This window comes from Mobula birostris, chromosome 23 (assembly GCF_030028105.1).
Source record: "Mobula birostris isolate sMobBir1 chromosome 23, sMobBir1.hap1, whole genome shotgun sequence".
Lineage (NCBI taxonomy): Eukaryota > Metazoa > Chordata > Chondrichthyes > Myliobatiformes > Myliobatidae > Mobula > Mobula birostris.
In genome coordinates this window covers 13,881,696-13,896,113 of record NC_092392.1, presented here as the reverse complement: position 1 = coordinate 13,896,113, position 14,418 = coordinate 13,881,696, and the positions used below count along the sequence as shown (strand labels likewise).

The 14,418-nt window shown below is 41.2% G+C and overlaps 1 protein-coding gene across 13 annotated transcripts in view; it reads right to left on the bottom strand.

Moving 5' to 3' along the window:
* The window catches only part of srpk2 (SRSF protein kinase 2), a 233,143-nt gene that overhangs the window by 99,587 nt on the left and 119,138 nt on the right, over nucleotides 1–14,418 (bottom strand). For all 13 annotated transcript variants that reach the window (XM_072240919.1, XM_072240924.1, XM_072240922.1 and 10 more), the window contains one exon: nucleotides 11,447–11,555. In XM_072240919.1, coding sequence (XP_072097020.1) covers nucleotides 11,447–11,555 — 109 coding nt within the window. The remainder of the gene's footprint in view (nucleotides 1–11,446; nucleotides 11,556–14,418) is intronic.

The window sequence follows — 14,418 nt, the reverse complement described above, 5'->3', positions numbered from 1 at the left end:
ATGGCTATAATATAGGCGGGTGAACATTTGGGAAGAGAAATGGTGATTTCTTTAGTTTGCCCAACTGTAGGCAATAGAAAACCACCGTTGCAATTTGCTAAGAAAACCATGGTCAAACTCACAAAACGTATCACACAACAACAGTGTCAAGAGGATCTTCAAGACAACCCTGAAGATGTTTCGCTCGGTAGGGTTGATTCTGGCCAGCAGGGGATCCCCGACCGTCATCAAGCTACTGCTCATAAAATTAAAGTAACACAAAAGAAAATTATTGCCACTTGGAACGTAACAACCCTATATCAAGCAGGAAGATTGGACAATGTGATAAATGAAATGGAAAGACTAAAGATTAACATCATGGGAATTGGCGAAGTTCATTGGATAGGTGCTAGAACATGTCAGATTAGAAATAAAACACTAGTTTATTCTTGTGGAACATCCCATACTAATGGAGTAGGAATTCTTATGGCAAAAAGTGTTTTAGGACATTGGGCAATATCAGAAAGAGTGCACCTTGTTAGATTCAGAGGACAACCATTTGATTTAGCAATTATACAGGTATATGCACCAACAACAGATGGAACAAATGAAGATATAGATAAATTCTATGAAGAGCTTGAACAAGCAAAGAATGGATGCAAATCTCAAGATATCGTTATTGTCATGGGAGATCTAAATGCTCAAGTAGGACAAGATGCTGATGGAAATACCATAGAAAAATTTGGACTAGGGGAAAGAAATGAGAGGTGAGAAATGGGTAGAATGGTGCAAGATGAATAATCAGGTCATTATGAATACCTACTTTAAACACCATCCAAGACGCTTGTGGACCTGGAAAAGTCCAGGTGATAACACCAGAAATCAAACTGACTTTATTACTATAAACCAAAGATTTAGAAACTCAGTGACTCAATGCAAAACATATCCAAAACATAAACTGTAATAGTGACCATAACCCAGTAGTACGTCATGTAAAAGTAAAACTTAAAAAACTAAAGCAGCAAATCCCTAAACAATCCCTTGACTACTTGCAATTAATTAAAGAAAACTTAAGACAAAAATTTACAATTGAAGTAAGGAATAGATTTCAAAGTCTAGAAATAGAATCTGTTGAAGATGATAGCAATCATGTAGAAATGAAATTTAACTCTCTAAAGGATGCCTTGGTAGAATCAGCGAAGTCAGTGATTCCTAAAAAAGAAAAAAGCACAAAGAATAAATGGATGACAGATGAAATCAAAAATCTAATGGAAGAAAGAATATGGAAGAAAGCAAATCCTATAGATTATAAGTCCTCAGATAAAAGAGTTAAAAGCTTATGTCAAAAAGCCAAAGAACAATGGTTAAGCCAGGAATATGAGCAAACAGAAAGAATCCCTATTACTGATCCAAAAAGGTTACATCAACAAATCAAGAATATCACTGGTAAAAAAAATCCTCTGTTCTTCAGGTGGATGTTTGAAAGCAAAGGACGGTACCATCATCATGAAAAAAGATGAGATTATGAACAGATGGACTGAGAATATTCAGGAATTGTTTGAAGACGATCGAGGTGAAAAACCAGAAATTAAGAAAAACATTGAAGGTCCAAGTATTTTAAAATCTGAAGTTCGTAATGCAATAAATAAGATGAAGAAATAAAGGCAGCAGGTCCTGATGAATTAGTATTAGAACAAATTATTGCCCTTGAAGATTATGGAATTGAAAAACTTACTGATTTAATCAATGATATTTATGAGACTGGAATAATACCAAAAGAGATGAAAAAAAATCAGTATTTATCACTCTTCCTAAGAAACCTGGAGCAATAGAGTGTGAATTACATAGGACCATAAGTTTAATAAGTCATATCACCAAGATACTTCTAAGAATTTTGATGACAACAGCTAAAAGTAAGATATAAGCTGAAACAGGCAGAGACAAAGGTACAAGAAACGCGATATTGATGTTAAGGATACTATCAGAACGAGTTATTCAAGTGCAAAGAGATTTGTTTGTTTTATTGACTACAAAAAAGCATTTGATAAAGTGAAGCACAATAAGTTATTTGAAATATTACAGAAAACTCTAGATCTAGATTCGAAAGACCTCTGCCTAATCAGAAATCTGTACTGGGAACAAACTGCCGCTGCAAGAATAGATGGAGAAGTGAGTCAGTTTACGAAAATCTAGAGAGGCGTTAGACAAGGGTGTGTTTTCTCCCCTGATTTATTTAATGCGTACAGTGAAACAATATTACAAAAAATAAGAGACATCTTGGGAGTCAAAGTTGGCGGTGAAAACTTCAATAATTTCAGATATGCAGATGACACCGTGTTAATTGCAAGTACAGAGGAAGAACTACAAAACTTAATTGATACAATTGTTGAAGAAAGTGCAAAAATGGGTCTATCAATTGCAAAAAGACAGAATGTATGGTGATATCCAAAAAGAAGGAGAATCCTATCTGCAGGCTGAGAATAAATGGGAAGACATAAAACAAGTAAAGAACTTTTGCTACTTAGGAAGCTGGATGACATCAGATGGCAGGTGCGACTTGGACATCAAAAGAAGAATAGGGATGGCAAAAGACACCTTTACGAGAATGAAGAGTATACTGACCAATACTAAACTAGGCATGACAACCCGCATCAGAGTACTGAAATGTTATGTTTATCCAGTATTACTAAATGGCTCAGAATGTTGGACAATATCTAGTAACATGAGGAAACGAATTGTAGCAGCAGAAATGTGGTTTTTGAGGAGGATGCAAAGAGTATCACGGACGAAACGAATATCTAATGAGGATGTCATGAACAGAGCAAATACAAAAAGAGAAATAATGTATGAGATCATTGGACATTTCATTAGGAAAGAGTTAGAATGCACAGTAATTATGGGAAAGATTGAAGGGAAGAAAGCAAGAGGAAGACAAAGACAAATGATGATGGAGACAGCAGCCAGAGAATTGGAAATGAATACCAATGAATTGATCCACTTGACCCAATATACTGTTTTGGATACTGTTGGGGGAGATGTCTCATCAGAGGAAGGCAGCAGCAGCCGAGTTCATGGCACCATGGGTGGTTCTGCAGCACAGGAGGGAAGGAAAAGGAGTGGGAGAGCTATAGTGATAGGGGATTCGATAGTAGAGGGAATAGATAGGTGTTTCTACGGCCGCAAACGAGACTCCAGGAGGGTACGTTGCCTCCCTGGTGCAAGGGTCAAGGATGTCTCTGAGCGGCTGCAGGACATTCTGGAGTGGGAGGGTGAACATCCAGTGGTCATGGTGCACATAGGTACCAACGATATAGGTAAAAAATGGGATGAGGTCCTATAAGGTGAATTTAGGGAGTCGGAGATAAACTAAAAAGTAGGACCACAAAGGTAATAATCTCTGGATTACTACCAGTACCATGTGCTAGTCAGAGTAGAAATAGGAGGATATTTCAGATGAATACGTGGGTTCAAAAATGGTGCAAAGGGGAGGGATTCAAATTTCTGGGGCATTGGAACCAATTCTGGAGGAGCTGGGACCGGTACAAACAGGACGGTCTGCACCTGGGCTGGACTGGAACCAATGTCCTAGGGGAAGCGTTTGCTACTGTTGTTCAGGAGGATTTAAACTAATGTGGCAGGGGGATGGGAACAAGTACAGAGAGACAGAGGGGTGTAAATGAGGGTAGAAGCAAAAAGTAGTAAGGTGAAAAGTAAAAGTGGCAGGCCGGCAAATCCAGGGCAAAAATCAAAAAGGGCCACTTTTCAACATAATTATAAGAGGCTAAGAGTGTTGTAAAGGCAAGCCTGAAGGCTTTGTGTGTCAATGCAAGGAGCATTCGTAACAAGGTGGATGAATTGAATGTGCAGATAGTTATCAATGAATATGATATATCTGGGATCACAGAGACATGGCACTAGGGTGACCAAGGATGGGAGCTCAACATTCAGGGATGTTCAATATTCAGGAGGGATAGACATGAAAGAAAAGGAAGTGGGGTGGCAATGCTGGTTAGAGAGGAGATTAATGCAATAGAAAGGAAGGACATTAGACAGGAGGATGTGGAATCGATATGGGTAGAGCTGCATAACACTAACTAAAGGGCAGAAAACGCTGGTGGGAGTTGTGTACAGGCCACCTAACGGTAGTAGTGAGGTTGGGGATGGCACTAAACAGAAAATTAGAAATGCGTGCAATAAAGGAACAGCAGTTATAATGGGTGACTTCAATCTACATATAGATTGGATAAACCAAATTGGTAAGGGTGCTGAGGAAAAGGATTTCTTGGAATGTATGCGGGATAGTTTTCTGAACCAGCATGTCGAGGAACCAACTACAGAGCAGGCCATTCTAGACTGGGTATTGAGCAATGAGGATGAGTTAGTTAGCAATCTTGTCGTGCGAGGCCCCTTGGGTAAGAGTGACCATAATATGGTGGAATTCTTCATTAAGATGGAGAGTAATATAGTTAATTCAGTAACAAAGGTTCTGAACTTGAAGGGTAACTTTGAAGGTATGAGATGTGAATTAGCTAAGATAGACTGGCAAATGATACTTAAAGGGTTGACGGTGGATATGCAAGGGCAAGCATTTAAAGATCGCATGGATGAACTACAACAATTGTTCATCCCAGTTTGGCAAAAGAATAAACCAGGGAAGGTAGTGCACCCGTGGCTGACAAGGGAAATTAGGGATAGTATCAATTCCAAAGAAGAAACATACAAATTAGCCAGAAAAAGCGGCACACCTGAGGACTGGGAGAAATTCAGAGTCCAGCAGAGGAGGACAAAGGGCTTAATTAGGAAAGGGAAAAAAGATGATGAGAGAAAGCTAGCAGGGAACATAAAAACTGACTGTAAAAGCTTTTATAGATATGTGAAAAGAAAAAGATGGTTAAGACAAACGTAGGTCCCTTAGTCAGAAACTGGTGAATTGATCATGGGGAAAAAGGACATGGCAGACCAATTGAATAACTACTTGGGTTCTGTCTTCACTAAGGAGGACATAAATAATAGAAAATAGGTGCAGGAGTAGGCCATTCGGCCCTTCGAGCCTGCACCGCCATTTATTATGATCATGGCTGATCATCCAACTCAGAACACCGCCCCAGCCTTCCCTCCATACCCCCTGACCCCCGTAGCCACAAGGGCCATATCTAACTCCCTCTTAAATATAGCCAATGAACTGGCCTCAACTGTTTCCTGTGGCAGAGAATTCCACAGATTCACCTCTCTCTGTGTGAAGAAGTTTTTCCTAATCTCGGTCCTAAAAGGCTTCCCCTCTATCCTCAAACTGTGACCCCTCGTTCTGGACTTCCCCAACATCGGGAACAATCTTCCTGCATCTAGCCTGTCCAATCCCTTTAGGATCTTATACGTTTCAATCAGATTCCCCTTCAATCTTCTAAATTCCAACGAGTACAAGCCCATTTCATCCAGTCTTTCTTCATATGAAAGTCCTGCCATCCCAGGAATCAATCTGGTGAACCTTCTCTGTACTCCCTCTATGGCAAGGATGTCTTTCCTCAGATTAGGGGACCAAAACTGCACACAATACTCCAGGTGTGGTCTCACCAAGGCCTTGTACAACTGCAGTAGTACCTCCCTGCTCCTGTACTCAAATCCTCTCGCTATAAATGCCAGCATACCATTCGCCTTTTTCACCGCCTGCTGTACCTGCATGCCCACTTTCAATGACTCCTGTATAATGACACCCAGGTCTCGTTGCACCTGCCCTTTTCCTAATCGGCCACCATTCAGATAATAATCTGTTTTCCTATTTTTGCCACCAAAGTGGATAACCTCACATTTATCCACATTAAATTGCATCTGCCATGAATTTGCCCACTCACCCAACTTATCCAAGTCACCCTGCATCCTCTTAGCATCCTCCTCACAGCTAACACTGCCGCCCAGCTTCGTGTCATCCGCAAACTTGGAGATGCTGCATTTAATTCCCTCATCCAAGTCATTAATATATATTGTAAACAACTGGGGTCCCAGCACTGAGCCTTGCGGCACCCCACTAGTCACCGCCTGCCATTCTGAAAAGGTCACGTTTATTCCCACTCTTTGCTTCCTGTCTGCTAACCAACTCTCCACCCACACCAATACCTTACCCCCAATACCGTGTGCTTTAAGTTTGCACACTAATCTCCTGTGTGGGACCTTGTCAAAAGCCTTCTGAAAATCCAAATATACCACATCCACTGGTTCTCCCCTATCCACTCTACTAGTTACATCCTCAAAAAATTTTATGAGATTCGTCAGACATGATTTTCCTTTCACAAATCCATGCTGACTTTGTCCGATCATTTCACCGCTTTCCAAATGTGCTGTTATCACATCCTTGATAACTGACTCCAGCAGTTTCCCCACCACCGACGTTAGGCTAACCGGTCTATAATTCCCCGGTTTCTCTCTCCCTCCTTTTTTAAAAAGTGGAGTTACATTAGCCACCCTCCAATCCTCAGGAACTAGTCCAGGATCTAACGAGTTTTGAAAAATTATCACTAATGCATCCACTATTTCTTGGGCTACTTCCTTAAGCACCCTGGGATGCAGACCATCTGGCCCTGGGGATTTATCTGCCTTCAATCTCTTCAATTTACCTAACACCACTTCCCTACTAACATGGATTTCGCTCAGTTCCTCCATCTCACTGGACCCTCTGTCCCCTACTATTTCTGGAAGATTATTTATGTCCTCCTTAGTGAAGACAGAACCAAAGTAATTATTCAATTGGTCTGCCATGTCCTTGCTCCCCATAATCAATTCACCTGTTTCTGTCTGCAGGGGACCTACATTTGTCTTTACCAGTCTTTTCCTTTTTACATATCTATAAAAGCTTTTACAGTCCGTTTTTATGTTGCCTGCCAGTTTTCTCTCATAATCTTTTTTCCCCTTCCTAACTAAGCCCTTTGCCCTCCCCTGCTGAACTCTGAATTTCTCCCAGTCCTCAGGTGAGCCACCTTCTCTGGCTAATTTGTATGCTGCTTCTTTGGAATTGATACTATCCCTAATTTCTCTTGTCAGCCACGGGTGCACTACCTTCCTTGATTTATTCTTTTGCCAAACCGGGATGAACATTTGCTGCAGTTCATCCATGCAACCTTTAAATGCTTGCCATTACATATCCACCGTCAATCCTTTAAGTGTCATTTGCCAGTCTATCTTAGCTAATTCACGTCTCATACCTTCAAAGTTACCCCTCTTTAAGTTCAGAACCTTTGTTTCTGAATTAACTATGTCACTCTCCATCTTAATGAAGAATTCCACCATATTATGGTCACTCTTACCCAAGGGGCCTCTCACAACAAGATTGCTAATTAACCCTTCCTCATTGCTCAAAACCCAGTCCAGAATAGCCTGCTCTCTAGTCGGTTCCTCTACATGTTGGTTCAAAAAACCATCCCACATGCATTCCAAGAAATCCTCTTCCGGAAATAGTAGGGGACAGAGGGTCTAGTGAGATGGAAGAACTGAGGGAAATGCATGTTAGTAGGGAAGTGGTGTTAGGTAAATTGAAGGGATTAAAGACAGATAAATCCCCAGGGCCAGATGGTCTGCATCCCAGAGTGCTTAAGGAAGTAGCCCAAGAAATAGTGGATGCATTAGTGATAATTTTTCAAAACTCTTTAGATTCTGGACTAGTTCCTGAGGATTGAAGGGTGGCTAATGTAACCCCACTTTTTAAAAAAGGAGGAAGAGAAACCGGGGAATTATAGACCAGTAAGCCTGACATCAGTGGTGGGGAAAATGCTAGAGTCAGTTATCAAATTGGAAAGCAGTGAAATCATCAGACAAAGTCAGCATGGATTTGTGAAAGGAAAATCATGTCTGACGAATCTCATAAAATTTTTTGAGGATGTAACTAGTAGAGTGGATAGGGGAGAACCAGTGGATGTGGTATATTTGGATTTTCAAAAGGCTTTTGACAAGGTCCCACACAGGAGATTAGTGTGCAAACTTGAAGCACTCGGTATTGGGGGTATGGTATTGATGTGGATAGAGAATTGGTTGGCAGACAGGAAGCAAGGAGTGGGAATAAACGTGACCTTTTCAGAATGACAGGCAGTGACTAGTGGGGTACCGCAAGGCTCAGTGCTGGGACCCCAGTTGTTTACAATATATATAAATGACTTACACGAGGGAATTAAATGCAGCATCTCTAAGTTTGCGGATGACATGAAGCTGGGCGGCAGTGTTAGCTGTGAGGAGGACGCTAAGAGGATGCAGGGTGACTTAGATAGGTTAGGTGAGTGGGCAAATTCATGGCAGATGCAATTTAATGTGGATAAATGTGAGGTTATCCACTTTGGTGGCAAGAACAGGAAAACAGATTATCTGAATGGTGGCCGATTAGGAAAAGGGGAGGTGCAACGAGACCTGGGTGTCATTGTACACCAGTCATTGAAAGTGGGCATGCAGATACAGCAGGTGGTGAAAAAGGCAAATAGTATGCTGGCATTCATAGCAAGAAGATTCGAGTACAGGAGCAGGGAGGTACCACTGCAGTTGTACAAGGCTTTGGTGAGACCACATCTGGAGTATTGTGTGCAGTTTTGGTCCCCTAATCTGAGGAAGGTCATTCTTGCCGTAGGCGGAGTACAAAGAAGGTTCACCAGATTGATTCCTGGGATGGCAGGACTTTCATATGAGGAAAGACTGGATTGACTAGGCTTATACTCTCTGGAATTTAGAAGATTGAAGGGGGATCTTATTGAAACGTATAAAATTCTAAAGGGATTGGACAGGCTAGATGTAGGAAGATTGTTCCTGATGTTGGGGAAGTCCAGAACAAGGGGTCACAGTTTGAGGATAAAGGGAAAGCCCTTTAGGACCGAGATTAGGAAAAACTTCTTCGCACAGAGACTGGTGAATCTGGGGAATTCTGTGCCACAGGAAACAGTTGAAGCCAGTTCATTAGCTATATTTAAGATGGAGTTAGATATGGCCCTTGTGGCTAAAGGGATCAGGGGGTATGGGGGTATGGAGAGAAGGCAGGTACAGGGTTCTGAGTTGGATGATCAGCCATGATCATACTGAATGGTGGTACAGGCTCAAAGGGCTGAATGGCCTACTTCTGCAGCTATTTTCTATGTTTCTAAAACAGGAGTGTGTGGGCCATGGCAGTCAAAACTCAAGCTGGACATGGAACCTGATGATGATCAATGATTACATGGTATAGGTTCCTCCCAATTTCTGCTTGATGCCAGAATCTCCTCTGCTGCCACTTTATAGCTTGATGGGAATTTTTTTGTTTTGTATAAACAGTTGATAAACTTGAATGATTTGTTTTTAATAGGTCTGGAGCTAATCTTCAGAACTAATGGGAAGTTGTTTAATCTATGGCATCTACACTCCAGAACGAGATATCCAAATGTTCGCAGTCATATACAGAATGCAAACAATACTTGCCTTTGTAAATGATCAATACTGCAGTTTTTTGTCTTCTGCATTCTGGTTGATCTTTCATTGATCCTGTTATAGCGACTAATCTATAGATTTGCTGAGTTAGTCAGCAGGAAAACAAATCGCAGGGTTGTATATGGTGACATGTATGTACTTTGATAATAAAACATTTACTTACTTTTGTTATTGGTTCTGGTGAAGCATGCAAAAGGAGGGATCTAATACCCAACATTTACATGGCAAAGACACACAACTATCTACCCCTTGCTGCAATACACTGCCCTCCAATGAAAAGCCTTACAGTGAGACCTGGAAAACATATATCACTTCCCAAATCTCAAGGTCATTCTCGGCAGGGTGGTGGGGGGGTGGCGTGTTAGCAGGATAAATGACAGGATGTTTTCCTTGAAGGGGACAATGTCAGAAAAAAGGTTGCCTTGATTAGACAGAGATGAGTAGGAGATTCTTTTCTAATGATCAGGAATTTCTGAAATTCTTTCTTCAAGGAGCTACAGCAGCTGAATAATCAGGAGCAAGATGGACAGACATGTCAAGCATTATGAGGAACATTCAGTAAAATAGGACCCAAGGTAAGGGAAGGTTAATTGAGAAAATTGACAGAGACTGGTGTCAGCTGAGAGGAGGTGGTAATGCCATGTTCATAGTCATACTTCATTGATCCCAGGGGAAATTGGTTTTCGTTACAGTTGCACCATAAATAATTAAATAGTAATATGTAAATTATGCCAGGAAATAAGTCCAGGACCAGCCTATTGGCTCAGGGTGTCTGACCCTCCAAGGGAGGAGTTGTAAAGTTTGATGGCCACAGGCAGCAGGAATGACTTCCTATGGCGCTCTGTGTTGCACCTCGGTGGAATGAGTATCTGGCTGAATGTACTCCTGTGCCCACCCAGTACATTATGTAGTGGATGGGAGACATTGTCCAAGATGGCATGGAACTTGGACAGCATCCTATTTTCAGACACCACCGTCAGAGAGTCCATTTCCATCCCCACAACATTAACAGCAGCTAATCAATCTGCAGGAGGTGTAAATACAAACGTTTGTAGATGATTACTTGACAAGAGTGAAATAACCAAAGAATGATGGAAGGACATTATACAGAACACACTAGTTGCTGCAAACCTGAAATAAATCATTTCAGTTCCAACACAGTTTCTTGTTTTTTTCAGTTGCTCAATTATTTCCCTTTTAAACAGATTAGCTATTGACAAACCTTTATCACATTTTTTCAGTCAACATCTATTGAAATTAATAGATTAGTTTATTATTGTGTCACATGTACTGAAGTACGGAAACTCTTCCTTGCATACCATCCAGACAGATCAATTCATTACAACAGTGCATTGAAGCAGTAAAAGGTAAAGCAGTAACAGAATGCAGAATGAAGTGTTACAGTACAGAGGTGCAATGCAGGCACACAGGTGCAAGGTTACAACAAGGTACATTCAGAGATCAAAAGTCCATCTTATCATAGCAGGGAAACATTCGATAGGTTAAAATAGCAGGGTAGAAGCTACTTTTGAGTCTGTGGTAGATTCTTTCAGACTCTTGTGTCTTCTGCCCATCGGGGTGGTAAGAAAAGAGAACGTGGGTGGGACCTTTGATTATTCTGGCTGTTTTACCACGGCAATGAGATGTGTACAATGAGTCCATGCAGGGAAGACTGCTTTTCATGATGTGTTTAGCTGCATCCACAACTTAGCAGTTTCTTGCCATCATTTTCTCTTCAACTCTCCCCTAACACAGTCTTCGTACCCTCCTCACTCTTTCTCCTTCAGCACAGCTTAAAACACAAGTTTTCTAAATTCTCCCTAGTCCAGATGGAAGGTCATCAATAAGCAACATTAACTCCACTCCTCCCTCCATAAACACTGCTTAAACTACTTAATATATAATATTTTCCAGTCGTTCTGTTCATTGTTGCTAATGGCATTTTTGTAAAAGGGAAATAAAAAGGAATCGAAATAGAAAACATTTTAAGTTCAATTATGAAAATTATCTGTATAGTATTTGCAAAAAAATGTTTACTTACTGAATGTCCCAGCACAGCCATACTGTTGAGAAATGTCCCCATCCCAGCTTTCTAATTACATGGTATCGTGCATTGAATAGATCACCAATTTTCACAGCATGGTAGCCACCTGAAAATTATGGGGGAAAGAAAGAGTTGGCAGTAAGGAAGGCAAATGTAAAGTTAGCATTCATTTCAATAGGACTAGAATATAAAAGCAAGGATGTAATTCTGAGGCTTTATAAAGCAATGGTCAATCCACATTTGGAGTATTGTGAGCAGTTTTAGCCCCTTTATCTAAGAAACAATGTGTTGGTATTGGAGAATATCCAGAGGAGGTTTACAAGAATGATCTCAGGTATGAAAGAGTTAACATGAGGCACATTTGATGGCTCTGGGCCTGTACTCACTGGCATTTAGAAGAATGAAAAGGAAATCGCATTGAAACCAACCCAATGTTGAAATGCCTAGAAAGAGTGGATAGAGGATCGTTTCTAATACAGGTTTAGAACATAGAATAGTACAGCACATTACAGGCCCTTTGGCCCACAATGTTGTGCCGACCCTCAAACCCTGCCTCCCATATAAGCCCCCACCTTAAATTCCTCCATATACCCATTTCTTCCGCCATTCGAAGGTACAGCGTTCCTATGAAACGGTTCGTAAGCCGAAATGTCGTAAAGCGAAGAAGCAATTACCACTTATTTATATGGGAAAATATTGTGAGCATTCGCAGACCCAAAAATAACCTACCAAGTCATGCCAAATAACACACAAAAACTAAAATAACAGTAACATATAGTAAAAGCAGGAATGATATGATAAATACACAGCCTGTATAAAGTAGAAATACTTTTCCACAATCATTACTGAACTGTTCTCCGTAGCGAAAATCTCACGCAAGTGTCGTCGGCAAAAAATCTCACGCAAGTGCTGTTGGCAAGAACACTCTCCCCAGTAACCTTTAAGCTATGAAGCTGCCAAATCATACCAAATAACATGTGAAAATACACAGCCTATATAAAGCAGAAATAATGTATGTACAGTGTTGTATCAGTTACAGGAATCGGGAAGACAGCGAGCACACTGATGATGGTGTGTTAGACTGAGTCGTCACAGGCTGGGTGGTGCAGTGGCCCCCATCCTCCAGGCCGCTGAGCGATACATTGTCACGAAGAACGCAGGGGTCTAGCAGTAGCCGGGAGGTACACAGTACATCTTTAAGAAAAAAGCCAAAACAAACATGCTAATTAATTAGGTGCCGCCCGTAATTGTCGGCCCAGATCAGTGCCGATTTCCGATTGCGTCGTATCTGATCTGGGCCGACAATTACGTGTCGGCGGCACCTAATTAGTTAGCATATTTATTTTGGCTTTTTTCTTAAAGATGTGCTGTGTGCCTTCCGGCTACCTTTGCATTCTCCGCAAATCGGTATCTGCCCGTGGCCTAGGGGTTGGGGAGATGAGATACTGGGGTGTCATCTTGTCGCCTATTTCCATTAGAGCAGGCAGCTCATCTTCTTCTATCTCTGCCCGCCTCGATATCGAAGGTCGAGGTTTGTCGTCTGCTGTGGCTGATGTGGAAGGCTTGCTTGACTGCTGAGCCTCGCACATTTTTCTATCACACAGTTCTTTAATAAGGACTCAAACCATCCTGCAAATATCCCCTAAACTGACGTACCCTTTCAAAATTAAAGTCATACTTTATCATTACTCATTCGGTTTCCATTGTTATCCTTTTTTCTTCCAATTGCATCAGCTCTTCATCTGTCAGTTCTTGGTGATGGGATGCCAAAACCTCTTCAACATCATGTTCGTCAGCTTCCACAAGCCAAATTCACGTTGTCCTTACTTCGTTCACCACGATCAAACACTTAATTATGTCTAGTTTTACCGTAAGTGTAACACCCTTATGAGCTCTTTCAGGCTTTTCCGATACCATAGAACTCATCTTGCAAACGGCTGCTCACAGGCACGTGTTAAAGCAAAGCAGTTCCGAATCCGGGGGACAGCGGATGCTCGGGGCGCGCTGCCTTTTATCACGCACTGAATTTTTTTCCATAACAGTGAAAATACTTTCTGAAAGCGAAAACAGGGTACTAATGTAGGTCTTTCGTAACAGTGAGGTTTCGTAAAGCGAACGTTCGAAATGCGAGAGATACCTGTAGTAGAAGAGCTTTGGACCTGAGGACACAATCTCAAAATAGAAATGGAGAGGAGCAGGAATTTCTTTAACCAGAGGGTGGTGAGCATGTGAAATTCATTGCCACAGCTAGCTGTAGTCATTCCGTACTTACCTAACTCATTGGATATATTTAAAGCACGGGTTGATAGGTATCTTAATTAGTAAGGGTGTCAAAGATCATGGGGAGAAGGCTGGCAAATGGGGTTGAGAGGGAAAATAAATCAGCCATGAATGAATGGTGGAGCAGACTCAAATGGGCCAAATGGTCTAATTCTACTCTGCTCCTATGTCTTTTTTGATTTTAGCAATACAGCATGGGGTAGGCCCATCCAGCTCTTCACGCCTCACCATCCCAGGAACTTCCAACAACCCCAGTTTAACCCTAACCTACTCACTGGACAATATACAATGACCAATTAACCTACGGTAAGTCTTTGGAGTGTGGGAAGAAATTAGAGCCTCTGAGGAGAAGAGGGGGACATAAAGATGATGTCAGCATTGCACTCCAATGCCCTATAAACTAAGTGTTGCACTAACCACTACGCTACCATTGTGTATGATCTATATTCTTAACAATCAAGATAGCATCCTCAAATATGAGGAAGATGCACTTTTAGTAAGTTGAGATCTTGAAATTAAACTAATTTTACTTGAAGACAGGTCTTCCTTAAAAGAAATATCTCATCTGTTTTGGCATTACAATATATGATTTCTTGTTGCTTTTTTTATTATTACTATTTTAATGGATTAATGTAGCCGATAAATTGGTACACAGCAAATAAAATGAATGATGCTAAAAGACTCTCTCT